This window comes from Colias eurytheme, chromosome 1 (assembly GCF_061535395.1).
Source record: "Colias eurytheme isolate Ceu_HAF_F1 chromosome 1, ilColEury1 Martin Lab GWU primary, whole genome shotgun sequence".
Taxonomy (NCBI): domain Eukaryota; kingdom Metazoa; phylum Arthropoda; class Insecta; order Lepidoptera; family Pieridae; genus Colias; species Colias eurytheme.
In genome coordinates, this window is record NC_142980.1 from 12,066,944 (window position 1) to 12,090,992 (window position 24,049).

Below are 24,049 nucleotides of genomic sequence, written 5' to 3' on the forward strand. Positions count from 1 at the left end.
CAATAGCATAGAAAAAATAGTTTATGCTATTTTAGTTTTCGGTTTTCGCAAGCTTAGTTGTAATAACGCAAACATTCGCTTTATTAAAATGTTATGCATTGTACAAGTTAATCTAATAAATTCAAATCTTACGTGGAGCAGTCTACTCTCAAATTTATATAAATTTTTGGCAACAAAAGGAATTGCATATTATCCAGAGCATTTATCCCAAAAGCTAACAATTATAAATAAAGAAATGTTTAACAACCTTAATATAATTTCCAATACAATTCATTTCCAAGGAACATTGTGATAATTTAAAATACATACTAAAAAAATAAGTTTTAAAATCGCAATCTCGCTTGTAAAGGTTTTAATATAAGTCGAGTAAATAATAATATTAATTATTACCATTCATTATTCATAGTTAACTTACTAATTTTAAAACGAATTAACAAACGCATTTAGAGGATGAAAGTATTTATCATGAAAAAAAAAATAAATTCGCATCAAAAAGGCAGGCGTGAGGCAAAATATTGCAATGCAACCATGATTATAATACAGTGTAATATTTTAGACGGAATAGAAACATGCAGTCAATAGTAATTCATAATCGTACGAAAAAAACTTATTTAGAATATACATTTACTGGCCAACAATATAATGGCTTTTATTTTCAATAGTATATTTGTTAACACAGTAAATACTGTTTTTGTATATGACACTAATAAAAAAATATGTTTTGAAATTTATCAGCTATGTAAATATTATTATTGCTATTTACAGAAACACTTGTAGAAAGAAGTGATACAATACAACACTATAGAACAAGGTACAAGGTAAGTATGATACTATTTAATGTGCTATAATTTGAAATATGGTATCACTGAATAATATTATATAGAAAAGTCTATAAGCCAAAAAATATATATAATTTTTAATATGTATCTTGCTTCATTTGACGTTATTGCTGTATTAACTCTCAAAGTTGTAATTGAGTGCATTTCTAGTCAACATTATTGAGTAGCCTTGAGGTCATCTCGCAATAGATCTGAGCAACTATTCTAGCCTACAACATAATTTTTTCATCTGTTTAGTTCCAATAGGATTTTCTCAACTACGAGTCCAGTATTTTTCAATAAATTTTAATAAATATTATGTGCATCTCCATCAGTCAAGCTAAATTAAATCATGCTTGATTAAGCGGGATCACTCTGCCTTTAGTACTTTCCAAATGTGTCTTCATTCTATCAAACCAATTGCCAATACTGGTGTTCTCTCTCAAGTCTTGGAAGGCGCGACAGCCTTCAATACTACTCAGAACGCCAAATACACTGATATCAGCGAGATTTGGTTTATCGCCACCGAGGAATGAGGATCCCTTCTTCTTGACAGCTTTCATCCAAGCATTTGCCGCATCATATAGAGATTGCCGTTCGTCTTCCTTTATTTGATGCCTGAAAAAAATAATTATAATTTCATTATTGAGTAAACTAGATGCCTTTTATGATTTTGTTTAGTTAATATAATTTCAGAGATATTGTATTTCAAATCCTAATCCAATTCAAAAAAGAAATATGAGTTGAGATGAGATGGTATTGCATAATATGTGTGATTAAATAAATAAATATTTCAATCAATCAACCAAAGTTATGGAAATTTCTCAAAATCACAGTTAGTCAAGTCACTCATAAATTCATCTCTACTAAGGGCCGACATTTCAAAGCTTGGATAAAACTTATTTGTCGAATAATGTTTTAAAAAACTACCATTTTAAAAACGTATTCTAATTGCCCGTATTTGACCGTTTACGTGGCATTTTAATATTACCATGTAATACTTTATTGGACGGATAAGTTTTATCCAAGTATTGAAAAATCGGCCCTAAATACAACACCTTTACCTCTTTTTTAACCGTTTAGATATAATCCACATGGCAGCTGCTCCACCATACACCATAAGAGCACACTCCCATGCAGGGAACGACTGTCTCCAACCCCCAACATCCTCAAACCACTTGAATGTCTCTATAGCTTCACCAGTTGTTCGATACACATTGGGTGATAATGTGTGTACTAGTACACTATCTGCCCATTTACGCCATTCTCGCTCCTCTCTGATAAATACAAATTTATTTATTTTTTTATTTTGTTAATTGAAGTTGTGTAAATCAATAAATTAGTGTAACTTTCCTGGCGTTTAATTTGATAATTCAAGTTTATGAGTGTAATGTGGAAATTAATATTGTTTTAAATTTGAAGCCATGTTAAAAAAGGGCTTTTTAAAACAGTGTTACATTGTTTGAAATTTTTTAAATGAGCAACAAACTTAAGTCTTACAAAGCCCAATTTTCTAAATATTTATACAAAAAATACATACATTTCAGCATCTCTATGTTTGTCACTTATCCCAGCATTGTGCATAACAAAATATTTATTAGTTATATCAGTTGTTCCCTTGCCATCATCGTTCACATAATGAGTAGCGGGATAGTACTTGATAATTTCACGCAATTGCAAGGCCTTGTCTCTAAGGTATGTTTCTAGTACAGATATGATTGCTGTACTGTCTAATAATTGCTGAAAATATACACATTTATCTTATCATGAAATTGTAATATCTAAGTGAATAAGCATGACATATACTTTTTGACATATATTTGTTGTAAATTTATTTATGTATGTTTTAAAGTGGATTAGACAAAGGTTATATAATTCATATTTACCTGATATCCATTTTCAACTTTAGCTAATACTATTGGTACTTTCTTATATCCAGACCATTTGATCGCTTGCCTCAGAACAGCATCCACTTCAACTACTTCATAGCTGATGCCTTTTGCGTCCAAGTATGCTCTAACTTTGCAGCAGAATGGACATGTTCTATATTGAAAGAGGACTAATTGCAAATTGCTTGTATCAGCTTCATTGAGCACCTGTGTGATAGCAGAGATAATTGATATCGAAATAAAATCGTTTTTCTTTTTAATTACGTCACATAGTATATGTTATAAACTTTCGATTATAAAACTTACATACCTTATAGTGAGCTTTGTATTCAGGAGCTTCTTTTAAGAATGCATATTCATCGTTTTCTATGGATTTATTTTTGTTTTTAATGTTTACTTTGTAATGCGTATAACCTCCATATCCTGCACCGACTAATATGCCCACGCTGGCGCTGACCAAGGTCAATTTTGCAGTTGATTTGGGTAAACGGGACTTGGTTGAATAAAGAACTTTTGACAAAGTTACATTTTCTTTTAGTGACGGTAGGATCACCTTACGGAAAATAGTTAACGTGGGTCGCCACATTCCTTCAGGAAAGAAGTACTCTCATACACAATTTCAATTACTGAATCGAATGTATAATATCACCTTTTGCTGTAGGTACTTATTTGTAATAAAACCGATACATTAAAAAATCAGGCGAAAAAAATACTTTGTAATCTGACCTCTATCATTTGACAATCCAGATGCCGGCACAGATTATTGTAATTTGTAGGACAAAATCACAGTAAATTCTTATTTCTAGAAATACTAGGATACCGGATTGACAGCTCAAAATTTTTGTGATCTAATAGGGATGTCATGGGATTCCGTTTTTTAATCTTGAGTTGAGTTCTGTGGTTGAGTTGATTAAGTTGGAAAATACAAATTAATGATTGTATTATTTTTTTACATATAAAAAATGTTAAACAAATAGACAGTTTCAGTTAATATTAAAACTTATACGAAGCTAAAATTATTTTCAAACGAAAAATCGATAAGTTGCTCGAGCACCATAGACAAATGAATTTTTCACAACACTAACTACTTGTCGAATCGAGAGAAATCAGAAATGTCTTTATTTTATTGTCGTTGTACATCGCTATGCCTGTGACTGATACGTTATAATTTTTTTGGGAGTTAAAAATGTTTTGCAATAAGCTGTGTTAATTTGCACAAAAATATTAAGTTGTACTATTTGTGTTATTGTTATAGACTAAATTAATTCTGGTTGGCGTTAGAAGAAAGGTTGGTACTCGATCTTAGAGTTTCCATCGTGATTTTCATTATTGGCGCGTTAATGGTGTGCGTTGTTAGATTTTACAACACGATATCCCTAAGCAATTCAATTGTGTATAGGCGGGTGGTTATGCTCGAAGAATGCCGTCGACCTCGCGGTCGCGGGGCTCAGGCCGCGGGCCCGACGGCGCGCCACGGACGCAGGTCATAGCGCCCATGTCGGAGCGGCAGCAGTTGGCTCTTGTGATGCAAATATCATCACAAGATGCCCCTCCAGGTGAGCATTCATAACTTTTAACCAAACAACAATTTTGCACTGGATTCAACTCACTTCCCGCCATTTTCGTCTAGCCGCTCCGACCCCTGCTGAAGAACGTAAACGGAGTAGACAACAGCGAAATGAACGTGGCGAAACACCTCTGCATGTAGCAGCCATCAGAGGAGATCATGAACAAGTAAAAAAACTTATTGACCAAGGACAAGACCCCGATGTCACAGATTTCGCTGGTATGCATATTATTATTTACAACTCTTAGCATGTAGTAATTTAACTTTATTCTTATGGCATATCTAATTATTAACTCGAAGAAGTAAACTTTTTAGTATCCTGAAAACAAAATTATATTAGCGTTCAAATTCCTAACATTGATATAATGCAAGAAAAAGCCCTAAATTTAAATACACAGCTTGCAGATTTTATTCCAAAGATGTAACATAAAATAGGTAGTTGAATTCTTATTTACAACTGATAATGCTTCTATTAAACTTTTGTTTTAAAAGAAATCATATTCATAAATAAAAACAAATTGAAATGTATCAACTTTTAGTTTACACTAGTAAATTGCTCGACTTCAGCGATTGTATTGAATTTCATGCAGTGTTAGTTTTCAACCTATTTACCAATTATAATATGTAGGATGGTATCATTTACTTTATCCATGTTACATTCTTGTAAATACCACAAACATTTGATTAACATTCTTCAATGAAAAATTACTTTCACCTAATATTATTTTGATAAAATTAACTATAACAATTACCTTATCTATTTATTATGTATTCCAATCAAATAATACAATTCACACATACTACATGCTTTAATCAATAATTTGTATGTAGAAATCAACATTTGAAATATATTTGAATAGGTACATGAAGTATAACTTCAGTATGAGTTTACGGGTTTCCATGAACCACTTCATGAAATCATGGTTGAAAGCAAAGTAGTTGCAGCTTTAATACTTTCATCACACCATTCTCTTGTGCTACAATTCAATTATTATTGTTTGCCTCTTAGTAGTAGAAATTTTAAAGCAGCAAAGTTAATGTCAACACCTTTTATTGTTTATACTTATTGTGCAATCATTGTTTACCTTTTTTGATTTATTTTTTATTTAAGTTCAATTACATTTATCAAGCACTGAAAGCCTAAGGTCTACAGACTTTAACAAATGTATTATTTTTTTAATAATGCTAGCTTTGAATAGTCTCAACATAAAAAGATACCCATTCAAAAATACTAAATTGATTGGGCTTTCAGTTATAATTTTAGTTTTCCTTTTTATTTTTTTTTGTTTACCTTTTTTTTGTTGTATTTGTTTTTTTATCCCCTAATTTAAGGTTGGACCCCATTACACGAAGCATGTAGTTATGGTTGGTTACAAGTAGTAATGGTTCTTGTAAATGGTGGTGCTAATGTGAATGCAAAGGGATTAGATGATGACACTCCGCTCCATGACGCTGCTACATCGGGGAACCTGAAGATGGTCAAGTTTCTTATAGAGCATGGTGCCGAGCCATTTGTTAAGAATACAAAAGGAAAAGCACCATTAGACTATGCAGCCCCGCATATTTATGAATATTTGCAGTCACTGAAAGGTAAGCTGGTTTCATTGTGAACAATTTCATCTAGCTTTTTAATAATGCCATAGTTTTTTTATTACTCTCTCACATTATCACATTTTGCAAACAACACAATGCTGTACTTGTTTTATGATTATGCAATTTACCTTTTTGTGTGGTTTGATGTGGTGCTTGCATATATTTTGTTTATTACTTATTTAATGTTATTTTAATACATATTAGATGTTATGATCTGTCAAAAATACATCACACATCATGCTGGATTTTTTATAGCTTCTGTGGACCTCATGGGAACCTGTTTTATAAAGGCAACTACCTCCCATTTGCACATGTTATCATAAATTACAAAAATAGTGAATACTAATACTCATAATTGTGTGAGATTTAGTTACTTCCAACACGGGGTCCTGATACATTTCCCTGATTTAAATTAGAGGATCAAATGTTTGCTTTGTATAAAAATCAACATAATATAAAGGGGGTCTCCAATGAAAATAAAGTGTTCATGGGCCAGAAAAAGAGCTCTACTTATTACAAGTCTTATACATAGCATAAACATTATGACACAGAGTTGGGTTAACCTTTGCTCTGTATTATTATTTGACATATTCCCAATAGCTAGATTTTTTTAACATCATCAAAACCCCCTGCGTACAAAAATTCATGAAACGAAGAGTCACTTCTGAATAGAGTTAATATATGTATTATAATATGTATATGTAGGTATACAAGAATTGCTTGTTTAACCCATTGACCACCGAGCGGCCCGATCGGGCCGAGACACAATAGATTTTCTATTCATTGATTTCATTTTTTTTCTATGATATGTACTACCATGTATAATATAGTATGTGTATTATTGAACAAAGTATATAAAAATACATATAATCATACTATTGATATTATACATAAACACAATTGTTATTATGCATATACTAACTATATTTTTATATAGGATATAGGTTTAAATTTAAATGATGATCTGCTGTCACAATCTGACCTTTTATCTTGCTAGATCTCATTCTTTTGTAATACAACAATAAAATAGATACTATTTTTAGTATTATTATATTCACATGCATAGTGCATCAAAAGAATTCACATTTTTGCGACTATTGTGACAAATAATAATAGGCCGGGAGATACTGACACAAAATTTTGGGTCATTTGTAACAGTATGCCGGTTCTACAGGGGTAGTACGCAATGACAAAAAGAAAAATTATGGTCAGAAGTCAGAACGCTGTTACCGGGGGCCCAGTCGCGTGGGCGTTAGTCGAACTGGTCGGATAAATTACAAATCGTTTCGCGAAAAAAAATAATTGCTGATTTTCGGCGGTATGGTGACCATTTGGAACTGTCTGAAAAGTATGGCATGGCGATTTTAATTTATGGCTGCAGGACGATGATTAACTGTACAAAAATTAGCCTGGTACTAAGACCCCTGTAGAACCGCCATACTTTTACAAATGACCCAAAATTTTGTGTCAGTATCTCCCAGCCTATTATGTCTTATATAAAATAATTACATTTAATTTGATTGTAGTCAATGGTAATTGTGAAACAGATGGTTCAGTATAATATTTATCCCCAAGTTTACAATTTTTTAGCAATTCTAAATAAACTGACTACTTAGTATGTTCTAAAAAAATGTTAAAAAATATTTACATTTTAATTAATTCATCTACTGTAGAGTAAAAAAAAAAAATATAACACTATTTTTTTTACTCAAATTAATCAATTACTATCTTCATTTTATTGATCACTTTCGATCACTGAGTGCAGCATTTATTCAAAACTAGCTTTCCGCCCGCGGCTTCACCCGCGTTTTTAAAGAAAAACCCGCATAGTTTCCGTTCCCGTGGGAATTCCGGGATAAACCTTATCCTATGTCCCGGGGTAAAAAGTAGCCTATGGGTAAAAAGTAGCCTCGGGTATCAAGATATCTCTACACCAAATTTCATGCAAATTGGTTCAGTAGTTAAGGCGTGATTGAGTAACAGAGAGACAGACAGAATTACTTTCGCATTTATAATACATATTATAGTATGGATGTGTATAACAAATACACACAATCATAAAATTTTAAAAGCACATTTTGCTACCTGTACCTACAGTAAAATTCTCTAAAACACAAATACACCTCTCAATTCATCTGTACATAAAAGTTACATTCTTACGTTTCCTCAAAATGTTCCAAAAAATTATATGTATGTATAACAGAATCTTACTCTATAGGTACATTTGAATTGGGTAGTATGACGAATATTATAACTGAAGTTAAGTAAATGGCAAAGTAATTTAATAATTTCAGAGTGTAATATTTAAATTAGTTATTTAAGGGTTTCGGGCAGCTTTAATGCATTTATGGCAATTTGTCTTACTATAATGATGACTAAAAAGATATTTCATATTCCTGTTCTATGTTATTATATTGTCCTTAATGGAATGTACAGTATTATATGGTACTGCGTAAAAGAAGGTCTGTAGGTTGTATTCATACATATTTAATATTATTGCGCCTACTATGATCCATAACTATACTACGATAAACAAAACTGTGGAAATCTTGTATTTGATGACAGATCTAGGCATAAGTGTGAAAAAATGTATACTCGATCAAATTTTAAATACCATATGTTTCACAATTTCCTAATTATGTAATCATGTATTTAAAAAAAACAACGAAATAAAGAGCGTCGATGGATAGAGGGAATGAAAGAAAGGGTAAAACGTCGATATGAAAATAGCCAGTGGGAATGGCCAGGTGTTCCATACCTTGCAACTAATGCAAGCTGTGAAAATCGATAGTGGACGCTACTTAAAAATTTATAGAAATTATTAGCGACCCTGAGTTAAAAACGTTACAGGGAAGTATATTGTTATCGATTTTACTCCATTTTGCTCGATGAGGGAGTCTTTTTGTGACAATACAATATGATTGTTTTTAAAGATCGTTATAATACCTTGTTGAAAGAAGGAATCGACGTTGTTGCGTTAAATGTTTCACAAAAAATAAACAAAATCATTTATGTTTCGATTAATAAATTATAATGCAGAATCAGCGTCCTTTTTTTTTAAACAAAAATGAATTCTGTTTAATAATGCATAGAAGCTTTAACTTCTAGGCACTATGTATAGGATACTGTTATATCACTAGAAGCGGGAAGATAATTGCTAATAAGACAAGCACTTGCATACAGTACAGTATAGTATTTCTATATTGTTATAGATTGTCAATCATGTTCAATTGTACAGAAATTAAAAAGTATTATTTATTACTCGACCGTAGACTATAAAGGATAAAGATTTTTCCCAAAATTAGAAATGAAAGCAAACCAGATGAGAAGACCTATTAGAAAATAATATGTCGGAGTTAAATTATAAAATAATAAGAACTTTCTACATTATTACATTATTATTGCTTTTTACATTATTTCTTTTTCTTTGTCAATAAACAAACAGACAAGTTAACGGTATTGTTGTTAATTTAAATGCATCATCAAAATGATGTCAGTGCCACTATAATTACAGTAGGAGTACATATTTTTTACTTTATTTAATGCATATCTAAAGTCAGAATTCTGCTTAAATTACTCAATTACTTAATTCCTTTAATTGAATCTCGAAGTCTATTTAGTATTTATGTAAACTATCCCTTATTCATAATAGGCTAAAAATCATGCATCAATTTTTACACTGTTACTGGAGCGAGTTTTTTTGTTATTTTGTTTATGGGTTTATTAATTTTTGATGTTGTAATGGCAAGTCGAGAGAGAGTTTATTAATTCAAATCCCGACAAGTATGAATATACGTTTATTAACTGCAAGTTGGTATATTTGTTTGTAGACACTTTAGAATTTTCTGAACAAGAATCAATTAAGTATATTGCATTGGGTTAAATGGCTGGGCTACATTTATTGTCCATTTATTTAACAATTTACCAATGCAAAATTATATCGTAATTGACAGTGTTTTGGTTTTTTTGAAAAGAACAATGAACTTATCAGATGATAATGTTTAAAAAAGGTAAGTAGCAAGTTTTTTCAATCAGTTATGTATTAATAAATTATGCTTTTATGTATTTTATCTAATATATATTGGAAAATTAATGAAATTGTAAAAAAATAGATATGTATATAGCTATTTTATATTAAAATATCAAATGTTATTATATTTTGCGCTTTTTTTAAGCTATGCATTGTTTTTATATTTAATAATACCGTTTATGTTTTTTTTTTCAGGTTTCCAGTGGTCCCTTATACAGGGTGTGGTGTAATGAATTGATAATGGGGTACATGAATACATACATACGGTTAATAAAACGATTGATATTTTATTTTTAAATCTCTCATTTAAAATGCTAATATTTTGAAGATATTTCTATTTTTTAAGTAATAAAGTAAATTAAAGGTATTGTAATTATTTCGTATAAAATACTTAGAAAAGAGTGAGTTTAAGAAATGGTAACGATTAATAATGTTAATGCCAGAAATCACGTGGAAATAATTCTTCATTTGTAGTTACCAAAAAGCATGGCAAATGATGTTGTTTTTTTTTTTTTGTAGATGTCCAATATCCCAAATAACAAGATCCTTTAACTTAACATAAAAAATATTTTTGTAATCCGCTGCCACGTTCCTTGCCCGTAGGTACCATGTTATTATTACATTGATCACACCACCTCTATATTGATGATGGTATCAACTAATACCTGATGATGACATTATCGGAAATTCTGGGAGCTGAGAGAACCCCTTCATAGTGCATATTATTTTATAAAAAAATACAGCTGATATCATCAGTTATGTTACGTAATCAATAAAGTTAGTTACGTTATGTAATTGTGTAATGTGCCAATATTTACAACGCTACCAATGCCTATAAAGTTTTTTTTAATATAATTTTTAACATTTTATTTGCAATTGACTATGTATTTTTAATGATGATTCCACAAAAAAATAATACTTTTATTTCCAAAAACCCTATTGTATTAGATACCTAAGATTCTTATCTAGGTACAAGCTTTCCACTTTTCCTCCTGTGTTCAAAATTAAAATGCAGCGACAACTGGAAGTGTCGAATCTGTAGTTAAGTGTAAAACCGTTTTTTTTAAAGGATACCTAATCTTATATAATATAATTGGCAAACATTGGTTAAATTATTTTTTAGTAAAAAAAAAAATCTATTTGAATGAAAATCACACATACAAATTTTGAAAAGTTAATCCAACGTAATTTTATATTAAAAAAATCCTTCATTCGTAATCTCGTATCAGAAAGGCGTAATGAAAACTTGAAAAACTGCTGCCATCTATGGGTTGCCAGTGAGTAAACAAGTGTTGGTCTATTTACGTATGTTTCAACTGAATTATAAATTAACAGACTTTGCTAATGTAGATGGCTGGTTTTACCTGCAATAACTATGATTTTTTTAAATATTACTGGGTTTGGTAAGTCATTATTTGAATTAAGTCGGTATTGTAACTGCGAGTGGTGAAATGATTTACATATGACTTATTGTCCATTTTGAATACAAATGTAAAAAAATGTATGGAAATAATTATTAGATCTAAAATTTTTAATATTTGACCTATATTTATTTCAATATTATACATTTATTTCAGAAAATAAAATTACCTAGATAGAAAAGTAAAACAAATCAAAGATATTATACCTAGTTAAAAAAATATGTGATCGCAAATCAATACTTTAATTTATGAAAGCAGTTCCAATAGTTACCAATGTCCTGATTCCTGATGTGAATGGCTTTTTGATTTTCACGTTCGTTATCTTGATTGCGGGTATAACAAATTTTAGATCTGTGATTGCGGGTCATTATCTCGTGTAATGTCACTTTGACAGATCTTAAAATGAGATGAATGTCAGTCTGTTTGATTTGTCATTTGTAATTTTCTAATATTTTATTAATACACTGTAATTTATCGTGATTCGAAAAAAATATCTAATTAAATTATAAACACAGACTCTACTAGTAATATAAGAGGTATCTTCATTCCCAAAATATATTATAATGTGATTTCAAAATATGACATCTATGTCAATCGTGAACGCATCTGCTTTGATCGGAACGCGTTGGGGCGTGTTGCTAAAACTGTCGGTCTGTCGTTATGGCCGCTTAGTAACGTCAACTTCGTGGTGGTGGATTTATAAGACTGATTAGGCAAAATTGATGTGAAATTATTGTCTACGGCCGGCGATAACTATTCAAAGTGTCCGCCAACGTGAAATGCAAAGGAGAGCGCTCTCGCACAACAAAGGGGAGTCGATAGTTTTCATCATATTAGTGTCAAGTTTTAAAAATATTAGTGCACGCTGTATACTTAGTTAAATTTTCCGACTCTCGTGTAATCTGTTAATAACAATGACCTATCTGACGTATTAAAATTATAATCCAAACGAATAAGTTGGAAAAAGAGTTTTAAGTTTGGACAAAATTTGTGAAATGGTTGCTTCTGCAATGGAATCCGCAACACTAATTACGTCCTGCTTACAAGTTGCAAACTAAAAATAATTAGCATTACGGATCGGTACAAGAACTAATTGAATAGTTATCGTGTGTTTTAAATGATAATTTATAATAAAGAGTGAACTTCTAGTATACGTCTTGTGTCTTACAATGTAATGTAATTTACTTATAACCTATAGATATAATTATATTTGTGGTGAAATAAGAAGTTTTGTTTATTTTAGAAACTTTTTGGTTAGTATTATTACTTGTTCTCTTTATTTTTTTAACAGTTTTATTTGTTGATTTCTAATATGTAGACATGCAACAGTACTTCTTTAAGTAAATGTTGACATTCGTTTTGGTTACATTAATAAAGTTAATGATGATCACATTAAAATGCAAGATAACAGTATTTAATTAATCAATCTTAAATGAATAGTAATTAATAAATAGCACATCAAGCTTGTCATATTTTCTAATCATTAAGTATTTATAACCTATAATATCCTATGAGTTGTCTTGTTTTCTCCCATGTTATTTATTTTTTGTTCTTAAAATATTTTCTGTTATGTTATAATAAAAAATATTAATAAATGAAATTATTTTAATGTATATTTAAGTCTTACTATTTGTGTAATACCACATTAAATATCTATCATACTTATAATAATTAATATAATATATTTAGTTCTATTATATGTATAAAATAGTCTAAAGTATGAGCTAAGCTAATATTGTAAAACATTTTATTAATGCATAAGAAACATAACAAAAAAGCAATTATTTGGAACAAGTTCCTGTTCTTCAGATAATAATACAAGAGCTGCACATATCGGAAGGACAAGGGATGACAGCAACAAAAAAAGTGGCAATGCAAGTACAAACAGTGAAGGCAGTAAAAGAACCAACATGGAGAGCCTAGCACAGGGAGAATTTGAGGGCAAGGAGGCCGCCGCACAAGAGAAAGGGAGCAGTGCGGAAAACAAAGAAGGTTTGCAAATCTACATATTGTACAATTGTATTTAGTGTGCCTTTTATTATATTAATTAAAATACACTCATAATTACACTTTTAAATTTAGTGTTATCAAACACTTTTTAAAAAAAGTACAAAATTAACACACCCAACATTTATTTAAGATAGAAGCAGGTCAAGGAACTTGAAGTTTCCACCAACCAATAAATAACTCATTATCATATCCAATTGAAATTAATATTGTATAACAATAATTACCGATGAATAAATTGATTAACGGCCGATTTTTCAATGCTTGGATAAAACTTATCCGTTCAATATAGTATTACACGATAATATTAAAATGTCACATAAACTGTCAAATACGGGCAATTAGAATACGTTTTTAAAATGGTAGTTTTATACATTATTCGACGAATAATTTTTAACCAAGGATTGAAAAATCAGCCCTTATTCCATTAATTATTTATAGAATGCGCACAGTTGAGTAGCGGCGTGGTGTCATCCACACAGGATGACACCAACGTGACGAAGAAGTGTTATGATGAAGAGGAATCATCAGAGGATGACGTTTCTAAGCGAAAAAAGAGAAAAGAGAACGATGACAAGGAACCTATGGCGAAGCCCCCTCCTGTCGCTAGATCTGGTCCTGGCCGGTAATAAGTATAAATATTATAATATATTGAATGAAGCTGCAACTAAGGTCAACCCTTAAGAGTTTTTTTTAATATAATTGCCCATTTTATTTATTTTTTATAAACTATTCACAACCCCTACATAGCACATACTTATGTTGTTTTTTTTTTTTAATTATATTTATTTATAGTATACAATCTTTCATATAATTGTCCCTTATTGAATCCTTCCCACTTCCCAATATAAAAGTAGGTGATTAACTTTCTTATCAGTGACTTTTGAACTTTTCTCCAAGGTAACAAACTTTAAATCAATGTAGTACTCTTTTACAGACTCAATATCTGTAAAAGAGTACTTAACAGTGGTTAATACATGAGCATTGAATAGAGGGGTGTTGGGCTCGATTCCCAGTGAAGATCGTTCTCTATTAATCTATACTTAAGTAAGTGATGTCTTACCCCACTAGGACAGACTTCACTTAGGGCCGATTTTTCAATGCTTGGCTAAAACTTATTCGTCGAATAATGTATAAAACTACCATTTTAAAAACATATTCTAATTGTCCGTATTTCGTTTCGTTATCGTGTAATACTTTATTGGACGGGTAAGTTTTATCCAATCATTGAAAAATCGGCCCTTACTTAAGTATAGATAAGTAGAGAAAGATAGAGTAAGTGAAGTCCCATGTCTTTTACCGGCAGCAAGCCCCCGGGACCGGCGAGCAAGACGGGCGCTTCGCCGCTCAACAAGGGCGGGGCCTCACCAAACGTGAACAAGGGAGCGGTCTCATCGTCCACCGGCAAACTGCAGGCCACGGGCAAAGCACAAGGAACCAAAGTAAATGTTCAAAGTACACAGGTATAATAATGAACGAAGCAGACTTTTTTTGTGGACCGTTTATTTGTTTCGTTTTTGTGTTTTGTACGCCACCTGAAAAGCGTTTGTGGTACATGATTTTAATAATGTTATCAGTAAAGTTCAGATTTTTGCAGCTTTTTGTGAGAATGTTCATGACTGTCACAAAGCTAATTAATTCTAATTTTCTTATTTCAAAAATTAAAATGTCTATGACAAAACAATATCTGTACCACAAATTGCACTCTTTTTGTCTTTCTCTGATTCAACAATACCCTTCTCTATAGAACAAATCGGGCTCCGGAAAGGGAGCAGGCTCACAAGCCATCAAGCAAGAAAGACGGAGTCCAGTGCCCAGTCCAAAGTCTTCACAAGGAAAAGATGAAGAGTCTGAAGACCAGAAGCCACCGGAGACCACAGCACCAAAGGTTCCACCGTTGAAGATTGTTATACCAGGGGGTGCGGGTGGCTCTGGCAGTCGAAATGAACAAGAAGAAGGTAAGATGGCCCAGTTGTCTTATAAATTGTATCATGTGACGAAAACCACTTCTAAAAATGTAGTTCTTTGTATTATATTCAGGAGTGTAATAAATTTATTCTAGTGTTATTTAATTTTTCTGAAGTCGAGGAATTTCGAATATTTGTATCATAATATAAAGTTTTAAACATCTGTTATAATTTTAGCTGGGATTTATATATTTATTACAAAATTACACTAAACATTTATTTTAAGTTAAATATTCAGATAGCGAAAATGTGAATATTAATTATTATTAAACGTAAGGTTATACTAACAAAAATTTCATGTTTATAAATAACTAATCATATTTTACATACAAGTCTATGACACTAAAAAAGAAATAACGTTTTTTCGCCTACAATTACATGTTTAACTAACGTTCAAACGCTGAATTCAAAATATCAGTCTAACAAGTGAAACATGACCGTTATTAAAGCGGCTAGCAACGAAAATTACTTATACATGCATAACACGCTTTCAACGCACCCTTGGGGTGGTGCACACGGTCCCCATCCGATCGATACACGGGCACCTCACATAACCACGCTACGTCACGCTAATCAATCTTTGTTGTTATGACGCTGCCGTCTCTCTGTACCTGTGTTTGTGTATATAGATATAGGTATTTCATTGTCCGCACTTATCATTGTTTGAATTGAATTTTCATTACTAACAATGTTTGTTTTAAAATGAACAATTTTGAAGTGAAAACTTCTTTAGCGGCGTTGAGCACTTTTTCTGTAATGGGTATAAAATCTTAAACTCGCGTCAGGACACGTGACCTGATCGAAAAAGCGTAAGACGGATACCATTCCAAAATATCAAACATGCTCAACGTTAATAATCAAGTTTTCACTTCTGCAATGACGAGTGCAACCCGTCTTTTTTTTTTGAGTAATAGTTAGCACTGATTAATTATTTATTTATTATCGAATGTCGCGTACTTCAGGAATTTTTTAGCATGTTTTCTTAATAATCAATTCACGTGACTATGTATTAAAAATGAAAATAACAAAGACGGTTTATGCAACTACATCGTCATTGTCATGTTCGTATGAGGCTTTGAGCGCACGTAAAACCGTAATAAGCGTTTCATAAAACATTTGGAAAGTGAAATATACTGCGTTTCATTTGTTTGCACTTTCTAATCGAATCATTGACGGATTTTATTAACATTTCGGTTACTAGGCGTACATTTTCTTTTGACTATATGTCATGTGCCAGTTGGTATATAAGGAGAGAATTGATAAAAAAACGTCCGCATCAGGTGGGACAGGGCAACGCGGTGGTGGAAAAGGTCGCGGCAATGCGTCCACATTGCCGTACGTGATCCCGTGCACGAGCGCAGACACGGGACAAACATCTGATAGCTCAGATGGCAACTGTGACGACAAGCGCCTGGGGGAGGGGGGCAAGGTGGGTGACCATTTTATATAGACCCTTCTAACCCTTATAGGTCGTCCTTCCTGTAGCGAGCTGTGCCTGCGTGAGACCAAGTTACAACTCCGAAACTACTTGTCCGTTCTTTCTCTACTCTACACCTTTTTTAATTGAAAATCGGGTCCCTTTAAAAGCAATTTAGCCATTCAGAAATATAGCTCTTTATAATATAAAAAAATTCAAAAGCAAACGCCGTTCACATGATACTCGAAAATCGGACTAGTAGTCTTATCTCACGATAATTATTGCACCCATAACACCCTGTGAAATTTAGGGTATTCTTGGTCTTATTCACGTGTTTAGTCTAGTCTCTCTCGGCTAAGCACTTAGACAAATTAAACTCCCTCAGCAATATGTGTCTGGCTCTAACTGTTGGATGAGTTTGATTCGGTTGTATGAAACGCCGCGAGAGATAACTCTTTCTGTTCCAAAAAAATGCATGTTTAAATCTTTAGTAATTTCAAGTTAACATATATAACCCTTAACGAAAATATAAATTGGAATTATGATACCGATTAGAAAAATATAAAGACAAAGCAAAAGTAAAAGAACATTTGATAAGATCGACGTAGATTAGAATCGAGTTAATGTCGTATACGTACTTTGGTTTCGGTACGTTTATGTGGAGTTTGTCTTATAGGGCGGGCAAAGAGTTCTGCGTTCGCATAGAACGAATGACGGCGAGAAAGATAAAGAGCGAACTTCGCCTCAAACTGGCTCTGAGAACCGATCAGGATCTAACCAAGCTTTGAGTTCAAATAAAAGTCCTCCTCCCAGCTCAGTAAGTAGTAATTCAATGTTTAGAGCTAGACGCAACAAGAACGCGAAGGTATCAAATATTCAATACTTATCGATGTTTATACCCCTGAATTTTGATTTTATTCTGTGAACCAAAAGAGCCTTTCATGTCCTAAGTTTCCCTTCGTCTATCTGCGCAATTTTATTGTTTGTCTGCATGTCGAATTTAATTTATTTTTATTTTGTTTCAAGTATTGTCAATCCCATAAATGTTGATCAGTTGAATTTTGCTATTGAATGTTCTTTATTTTTACTTAATGTTGAGCTAATTTACGATGGTTTTAGAGACGGAGAAGTCGGTTACACGATGATGGCCACAGTAAATCAAATGCTAAGAGTTTTCAGGGTCAGGACGATCATGCTCCGTCTACGTCATCTGCTGGCACAGGTGGGAGAAATGAATCAGGTAATTACATAGACCCCCTAAATAGAAAAGCATCCACGACACTTTGTAGGACCCTAGTTGATACATTTTAAAGGTACACAACTTTAGAGTTCAATAAGCATTGCATATTATTTAGGTTTTCTAAATAGAACATAGAAGATTTATTTTTTAAGCAGCATTAATATGATTTGAAACAGTTTAATATAGTATATTAGAAATATTATGATAATATTGCTTTTTTAATCTAATCATTGACCTAATTAGGAATTTAGCTATTTTGGAACGCTCATATTGAGTTCATATCATAGTGACTGTAATCTACAATCAGGTTGGTATGCAATTAATTATGAAGTCATGTGCTTGTGTTAATATTTAAAATTGTGATTGAATTTTATAACAAACAATATTAGCATTTTAATTAATAGATATATTGAAGTTTTTTGTAATTGCGTTAAGATTTTAAAGCGATTCAATAATAATGCAAGTAGCTTGATACTATAACATGTTTTTCTATTGAGGGGATCTTATATATATGAAAAATCTTACTAATGAAAAGTACAATGTATTCTTATGTTTAACATCATCTTAATTAATATGTGCACGCACATATGCGAAGACGGACCAGGAAGCAGAGGCCGGCGCTATCATTCTCCCTTAAAGTCTCCCAAGAGCACACGACAATCTTGTAATTCATTATTATATAATATTTCTCTGTTCTTCCATTATTTATTTTCTTTAAAATGTTCAGTAGCTTAAAGATGATTATTTTGTTTTGTTAAAATTCTGTGGAATTTGTATCACATCTCACAAGGATAACAATTTGATTGTTAGATTTGATGCAATTGTCGATTATTATTTTCGTCTTCTGTAAAGATTTCTTTAGCTATTTTTCGTGTTTTATTTTTTATTTTATATTGATAAGCTGTTTGATATTGAATATTTTACTAATAAGGGCTACCGTTTGGCTAATGCCAGAAGGCGCTACTTAATTATTCGGAAATCTTTGCAATAAGTTGAAACTTGCACATAAAATAAAGTTCCAATATTTTGATAATCTATAAAAACCTTATATAATTTCTCGTGTAGCTTGTCTTGGATCAAATTGAGTGAAATGTGTTGCCGTCCGTTTAAATCGCTTGTAAATTAATTAATTCTTTTTAAAGTCCATATCTCGATAGTATTAGACGATATTAAGTCTCGATATAATTTATTTAACTTATTAACGCCCGGATATTATTCACAGTTATGTTACTGAATTTCTCTGCCCCCTGTACTATCGAATTACACGAAGTAAACATATAACGGTTTAAAAATCCTATCGGTGTTCGGGGCGCCAACTGGCAAAAAAATTAGAGCTGGTAGCCCTAATTAGCTCATTTGACATATTTTTAATGCAATCTTACTTGATATGTGCACGCACATATGAAGACGGACCGGGGGGCAGAGGCCGCCGCTCTCCTCCCTTAAAGTCGAAAAGGAAAAGAGGACACTCTTGTAATTTATTAAAATAATATTTTTCTGTACTTCTACTGTTCCTTTTCTTATGTGTTTCAAAGACAGAAAAAAATATAAATGTACTGTATCAAAAATCAGATTCTAAACGCATTCCACCATATTATGCATGTCCTTGGAGGACCTGAATGTTATCACCAAATGGCTACCGGACCCTGAACAGTAATTTTTGAGATGCAATGTAAACTTTATAATGACGTTTCTACAATGAGCATTATTCAGTATTAGCCAATTAGCATTACCCTAGAGAGCCCCCTGGCTTCAGCCTTTAAACCTTTACCAGTCGATTTACCATTTTTTCCAAATATTTCGCTAATATTTGACAATAATTCTGTATTTAAATACCATTAAAGCAGTATTTCGAGTATCCAATTTGATGTCCTTGTTGATTGCCTTGTCCATTGCCTTGAACAATGAAAAAGAAAATGTTAAATCGACAATGTTTGTTTACCTGTGGCAGATGATCAATGTTTATTAATAGTTACAAACGCTGTTTGTAGCTTTCAGGCTTGAATCAGTTGTACGTAGAAATGTCATTATAGCCATCTCGAAACATCGGGGGACGGGAGCCGTCTCATGTTCGTACATCCTATATGTTTAGTGAATGCCCTTTCCGTTATTGGTGTTATTTTATCTATCTTTCGTTGTTGGTGTTCGCCGTTTTCTTGCAAGAGTGGGTGATGACGTTCGGTTTGTATGTGTACAGCCGCTGCGGGGCCTTCCGTGGAGTTGCATCCAAGGAAGCGGAAGATCAAAGCGTCCAGGGAGAGCCACTCGCGGGAGCAGTCGAAGAGCGAGCATTCGGAAAACTCTATCGTTACGCATAATGTCACGCACTCCAACCCCTACCAGATGTACATACACAAGAGGAAACAGGTATAGTCATATCCCGTACTCCTTTCCCTTTTTGTTTTCTTGAAAAATGTTTTCAATGTCTACACAATTTGTTTTTTACCATTCTGTATTAGTAAATAAAAATGTAAGTTAATGAATATTGATTATGGTTTTCCTATGTTCAGATCGAGCGAAGACAGAAAACCTTGTTTCCAGTCAAGCCAAAGCCACCGAAAGATTTCAATAAGTACCTGATGAATCGATGTACGTACACGCTACAGAACAACGTGAATCCTGAGCCGCAAGTGGATATACCCATTAACCTACCACAACAAATGGTTAAAGAGTTTATGTCTCAGGAGAGAGAAAGGTAATAAGATAAAGCGCTGACTCGAAGGCACAGGTTGGCCTTGACACCAGAACAAAGTTATAATAATGCATTATTTGTATTTTATCAAAAAAGGATTAAATCAATTCGTTTTAGTTCTATTAGCCTTCAATATTTTCTATTTATTCATACTGAAATTTCTTCTTCAATGTCGTTTTTTTTACCTTAAAAAATAGTTTTACTAATTTTCTAATCGTTTTTATAATTTTGAGTTCTTGTGAATCACCGTGTAACTTTTATCTTTCATATAAATGATCTAAAACAGAACGAGGTTGCGGATACAACATCAAGTGGAGAAGGAGAAACTGGTGCTTGCTGTGGAACAAGAGATATTGAGGGTGCACGGGCGCGCCGAACGCGCTGTGGCTAATCAAGTACGTATACATTTTGGTTGACGAATGTGTAAATCTGCTATTTAAAAGACTGATTATGACTAGTACTATATTTTTTAACTAATGTTAAAAAAACCGAGGGAAGTCCTCAATATAGTTGTAGTGATTTTTTTGAAGTGAAAACTTCTTTAGCGGCGTTGGGTATAAAATCTTAAACTCGCGTCAGGACACGTGACCAGATCGAAAAAGCGTAAGACGGATGGATATCAAACATGCTCAACGTTAATAATCAAGTTTTCACTTCAGCCGGCACTCCCGGAGTGCAACCCGTCTTTTTTTTTACGTCGTTGGATCCAACCGACTGACGTGATTCTTCTTGTGTATTATAGGATGTTGTTGTGTTCCATTTAATATGGTTATTGACCACTCGGCAGGCCCTCCCGTTCTCCGTGTGCACGATCCTCCGCGACAAGGAGGTGTACAACGTGCTCGCGCCGGAGCAGGAGGAGAAGCGCAACGCGCAGCGCTCCCGCTGCAACGGACGCCAGATCAACTCGTGGCTGCAGGAGGTGGACGACAAGTGGGAGAAGATCAAGGTACACACTCGCGGCCACCCGCTCGATCCTTCGCTGCTGGTTACAACGTGCTGTGACCACCATAGAATATAGAGTAGGGTCCAGATGGTCTATAATCATAGATCATTTTTTTTTTTTTTTTTATTTATTTATTAGACACACCAATAATGACTCAATTAATACAATATACAGAAATACATGAATAATTATTTCATAAACTGAATTGGCCATAAAGCAGGCGTATACAACAATTATAAAAAAAAATGTCTTAAAATTTTTCAGTTTTAAAAGTCTAAAAATACATAATCAAATTTATCATCCATTGACGAAAAAACATAAAATTCATCACATAATTAAAAATTTATCAAGAATACATAAAATTAATACTACAATGATAACATGATTAAAATTTTGAAATTTGAAACATCCATGAAATAAAAAATATATAAATATATAAAATTCAATTAAAACATGGCTAAAACATGCTAAAACACATAAAATAAAAATTAATAAAAACACATAAAGCACATAAAATAAAATATGTCAAATACATCAAAAATACAACACAGTCACTGAATAAAATTTACTATTTTATTTTTAAAACTATAAAAATTATCGTGAAAGATGTCAATGTCAACGTTATTACTATGTTGTAAGCTATTTCTTTTATTGGTTATTAAAATTTTCATTTAACTCGAATTTGACTTGATCTACTTTACATTGAGAATTGACAATGGTTATAATCGTGTAACAGGAAGGCATGCTGCGGCGTCAACACACGGAGGCGGAGACGCTGCACGCGGTGCAGATGATGGGCTGGGAGTGGAAGCTCAAGGAGCTGGGGCTGTGCGACCACAAGAACACGCCCAAGATCGACCCCCAGCATGTACCACAAATACATGTGTCAAATTTTGATTTGCCCGCTTGAGTTTTAAGTTCATATTGCCTGAGTTCATGTAAGGCTAGCGCGTTCGCGTGCCGGCATAAATACTCTAAATTTTCCATTTCAAAGATCTACCATTTTTATAACACCAATTGGTAATACGAATCAAGCGGAGCTACTAAATTGAATTTTATATAAATTCGATATTTCTCGACCGTCGTCGAGCCTTTCTTAGGACTCTCCTGCGATTTTATTTCGGTGACGGGTGACTTGAAGCCTTTTCGTTTTTTAACATCTTCATCGTATCGAGTCATGCGTTACCGAGATGAATCACACTCTAAATTTAATTTTTATTGGTCTGATCGTAAGAATCAGACCTGAAAGCCCTTCGGTCCTCGGGACCACTTCTCAAGTCGCAGTTCTTCTGCGATACACTCCATCAACATCATTTTATAAGTTCGTTTATTGTTTGAATAATTTAAACTTTTTAACCAACTTCATTATAATAATTATTGTCATGTATTTTCTGCACGCATTATTTAATTAACATTTTATTCAATTTTAAGTATATTTTATTAACAAGTATTGTATTGATTTTTAATGAGTTCAGAAAGACATATAATTTAGCTGTATATATAAAAATATGAAAAACATTTTGAAAATAAAAAGATGATAACTAGGATAAAATTTTGTAAACATTTTATTTTAATTACGCTACTTCATTCTTCGTGAGTTAGGCTAGAGTATATTTTATTTAATTGTTGTGTAGTATATTTGTTTGATGAATTTAAATTTTAACTTCACATTGAAGCGTAATATTTATACACTTACGTAAGATCTCTCCATTACATCATATCATTCAATATGAATTAGTTTATAAATAAACTTTATTTTCTCGTAAAATACTGCAATATTCCTAATAGCTGATACCATAGTATTTTGGGAGATTTGTATTTTAATTCATATTCCCTTAATAACTAATTTCTCCATGTAGTTAAATATTTATTATGATAACATATGCTAGTTATATATGTATTTTAAAAGTAATGAAATTCATTCAGCATTCACTTGAGAGTATTTATTTCGTTTAATTTTAATTGTTGTACTTATAATTTTAGATATTTTTTTATTTATGATACTAACAGAGTCGTCAATAATATTTTTAGCATTATAATTTAAAATTAAAAATATTTGTCTAGTGTTATTTAAACAAATGCATGTTTTGAATCGTATTATGTATGTAATCTTTCTGATGAACAGTTTAAAATGATGTGAAGTTTAAATGTATGTATTGGAAAGGACATAATTACTCTCAATAATGTCGATATCTTTGATCTATATTATTTTAATTTTAATGTATTAATTTAAGTATAAATATACTTTCTCTGTGATTTTTATATTTTTAAGCAATCATGAAATATTTTACAATTAAATGGGTTTGTATTATGAGTTCATTTCAACTTTTATTAAAATAATATGAAACTTATATTGTCTTTTCTTAAACATCCCTTCCTCGGCCAAGTCTCATCCACACTGATTACATAGCAAAGAAATAAATATTAAATCTGTAAGATTATTTTATTTAAAGTGAGTTAAA

At 32.2% G+C, this 24,049-nt stretch overlaps 2 protein-coding genes across 7 annotated transcripts; one reads left to right on the plus strand and one right to left on the minus strand.

The window, feature by feature from the left end:
• Nucleotides 1-221: 221 nt before the first annotated feature.
• Nucleotides 222-3,543, minus strand: Su(P) (prostaglandin E synthase Su(P)). Its single transcript, XM_090104856.1, has 5 exons — nt 3,018-3,543; nt 2,705-2,914; nt 2,359-2,558; nt 1,883-2,095; nt 222-1,436 (listed from the first exon to the last, which is right to left on the minus strand). The coding sequence occupies exons 1-5, from the start codon at nt 3,291-3,293 to the stop codon at nt 1,169-1,171; spliced, it is 1,167 nt and encodes a 388-aa protein (XP_089960982.1). The 5' UTR covers nt 3,294-3,543; the 3' UTR covers nt 222-1,168.
• A 278-nt stretch (nt 3,544-3,821) lies between these two features.
• On the plus strand, nt 3,822-23,937 carry LOC149911287 (uncharacterized). 6 transcript variants are annotated; one of them, XM_090104868.1, is made up of 17 exons: nt 3,822-3,995; nt 4,107-4,263; nt 4,338-4,493; nt 5,607-5,864; nt 13,128-13,310; nt 13,767-13,950; nt 14,632-14,767; nt 15,073-15,283; nt 16,573-16,721; nt 17,386-17,526; nt 17,889-17,931; nt 18,545-18,613; nt 20,147-20,316; nt 20,460-20,644; nt 20,928-21,036; nt 21,429-21,590; nt 22,324-23,937. In XM_090104868.1, the coding sequence occupies exons 2-17, from the start codon at nt 4,128-4,130 to the stop codon at nt 22,495-22,497; spliced, it is 2,466 nt and encodes an 821-aa protein (XP_089960994.1). In that variant the 5' UTR covers nt 3,822-3,995; nt 4,107-4,127; the 3' UTR covers nt 22,498-23,937. The 6 variants fall into 6 exon arrangements, with proteins under 6 accessions (XP_089960994.1, XP_089961001.1, XP_089961010.1 ...); XM_090104875.1 differs by lacking the exon at nt 18,545-18,613 and having other exon boundaries at nt 3,823-3,995; nt 17,889-17,949; XM_090104884.1 differs by lacking the exon at nt 18,545-18,613 and having other exon boundaries at nt 3,823-3,995.
• The last annotated feature ends 112 nt before the right edge of the window (nt 23,938-24,049 follow it).

Bases quoted from the DNA above. Each gene is read 5' to 3' on its own strand.
- LOC149911287 (XM_090104868.1), top strand. From the start codon at position 4,128: ATGCCGTCGACCTCGCGGTCGCGGGGCTCAGGCCGCGGGCCCGACGGC. The intron at 4,494-5,606 runs GTATGCATATTA...CCCTAATTTAAG, and splicing joins CGATGTCACAGATTTCGCTG to GTTGGACCCCATTACACGAA. The intron at 20,645-20,927 runs GTAATAAGATAA...GATCTAAAACAG, and splicing joins ATGTCTCAGGAGAGAGAAAG to AACGAGGTTGCGGATACAAC.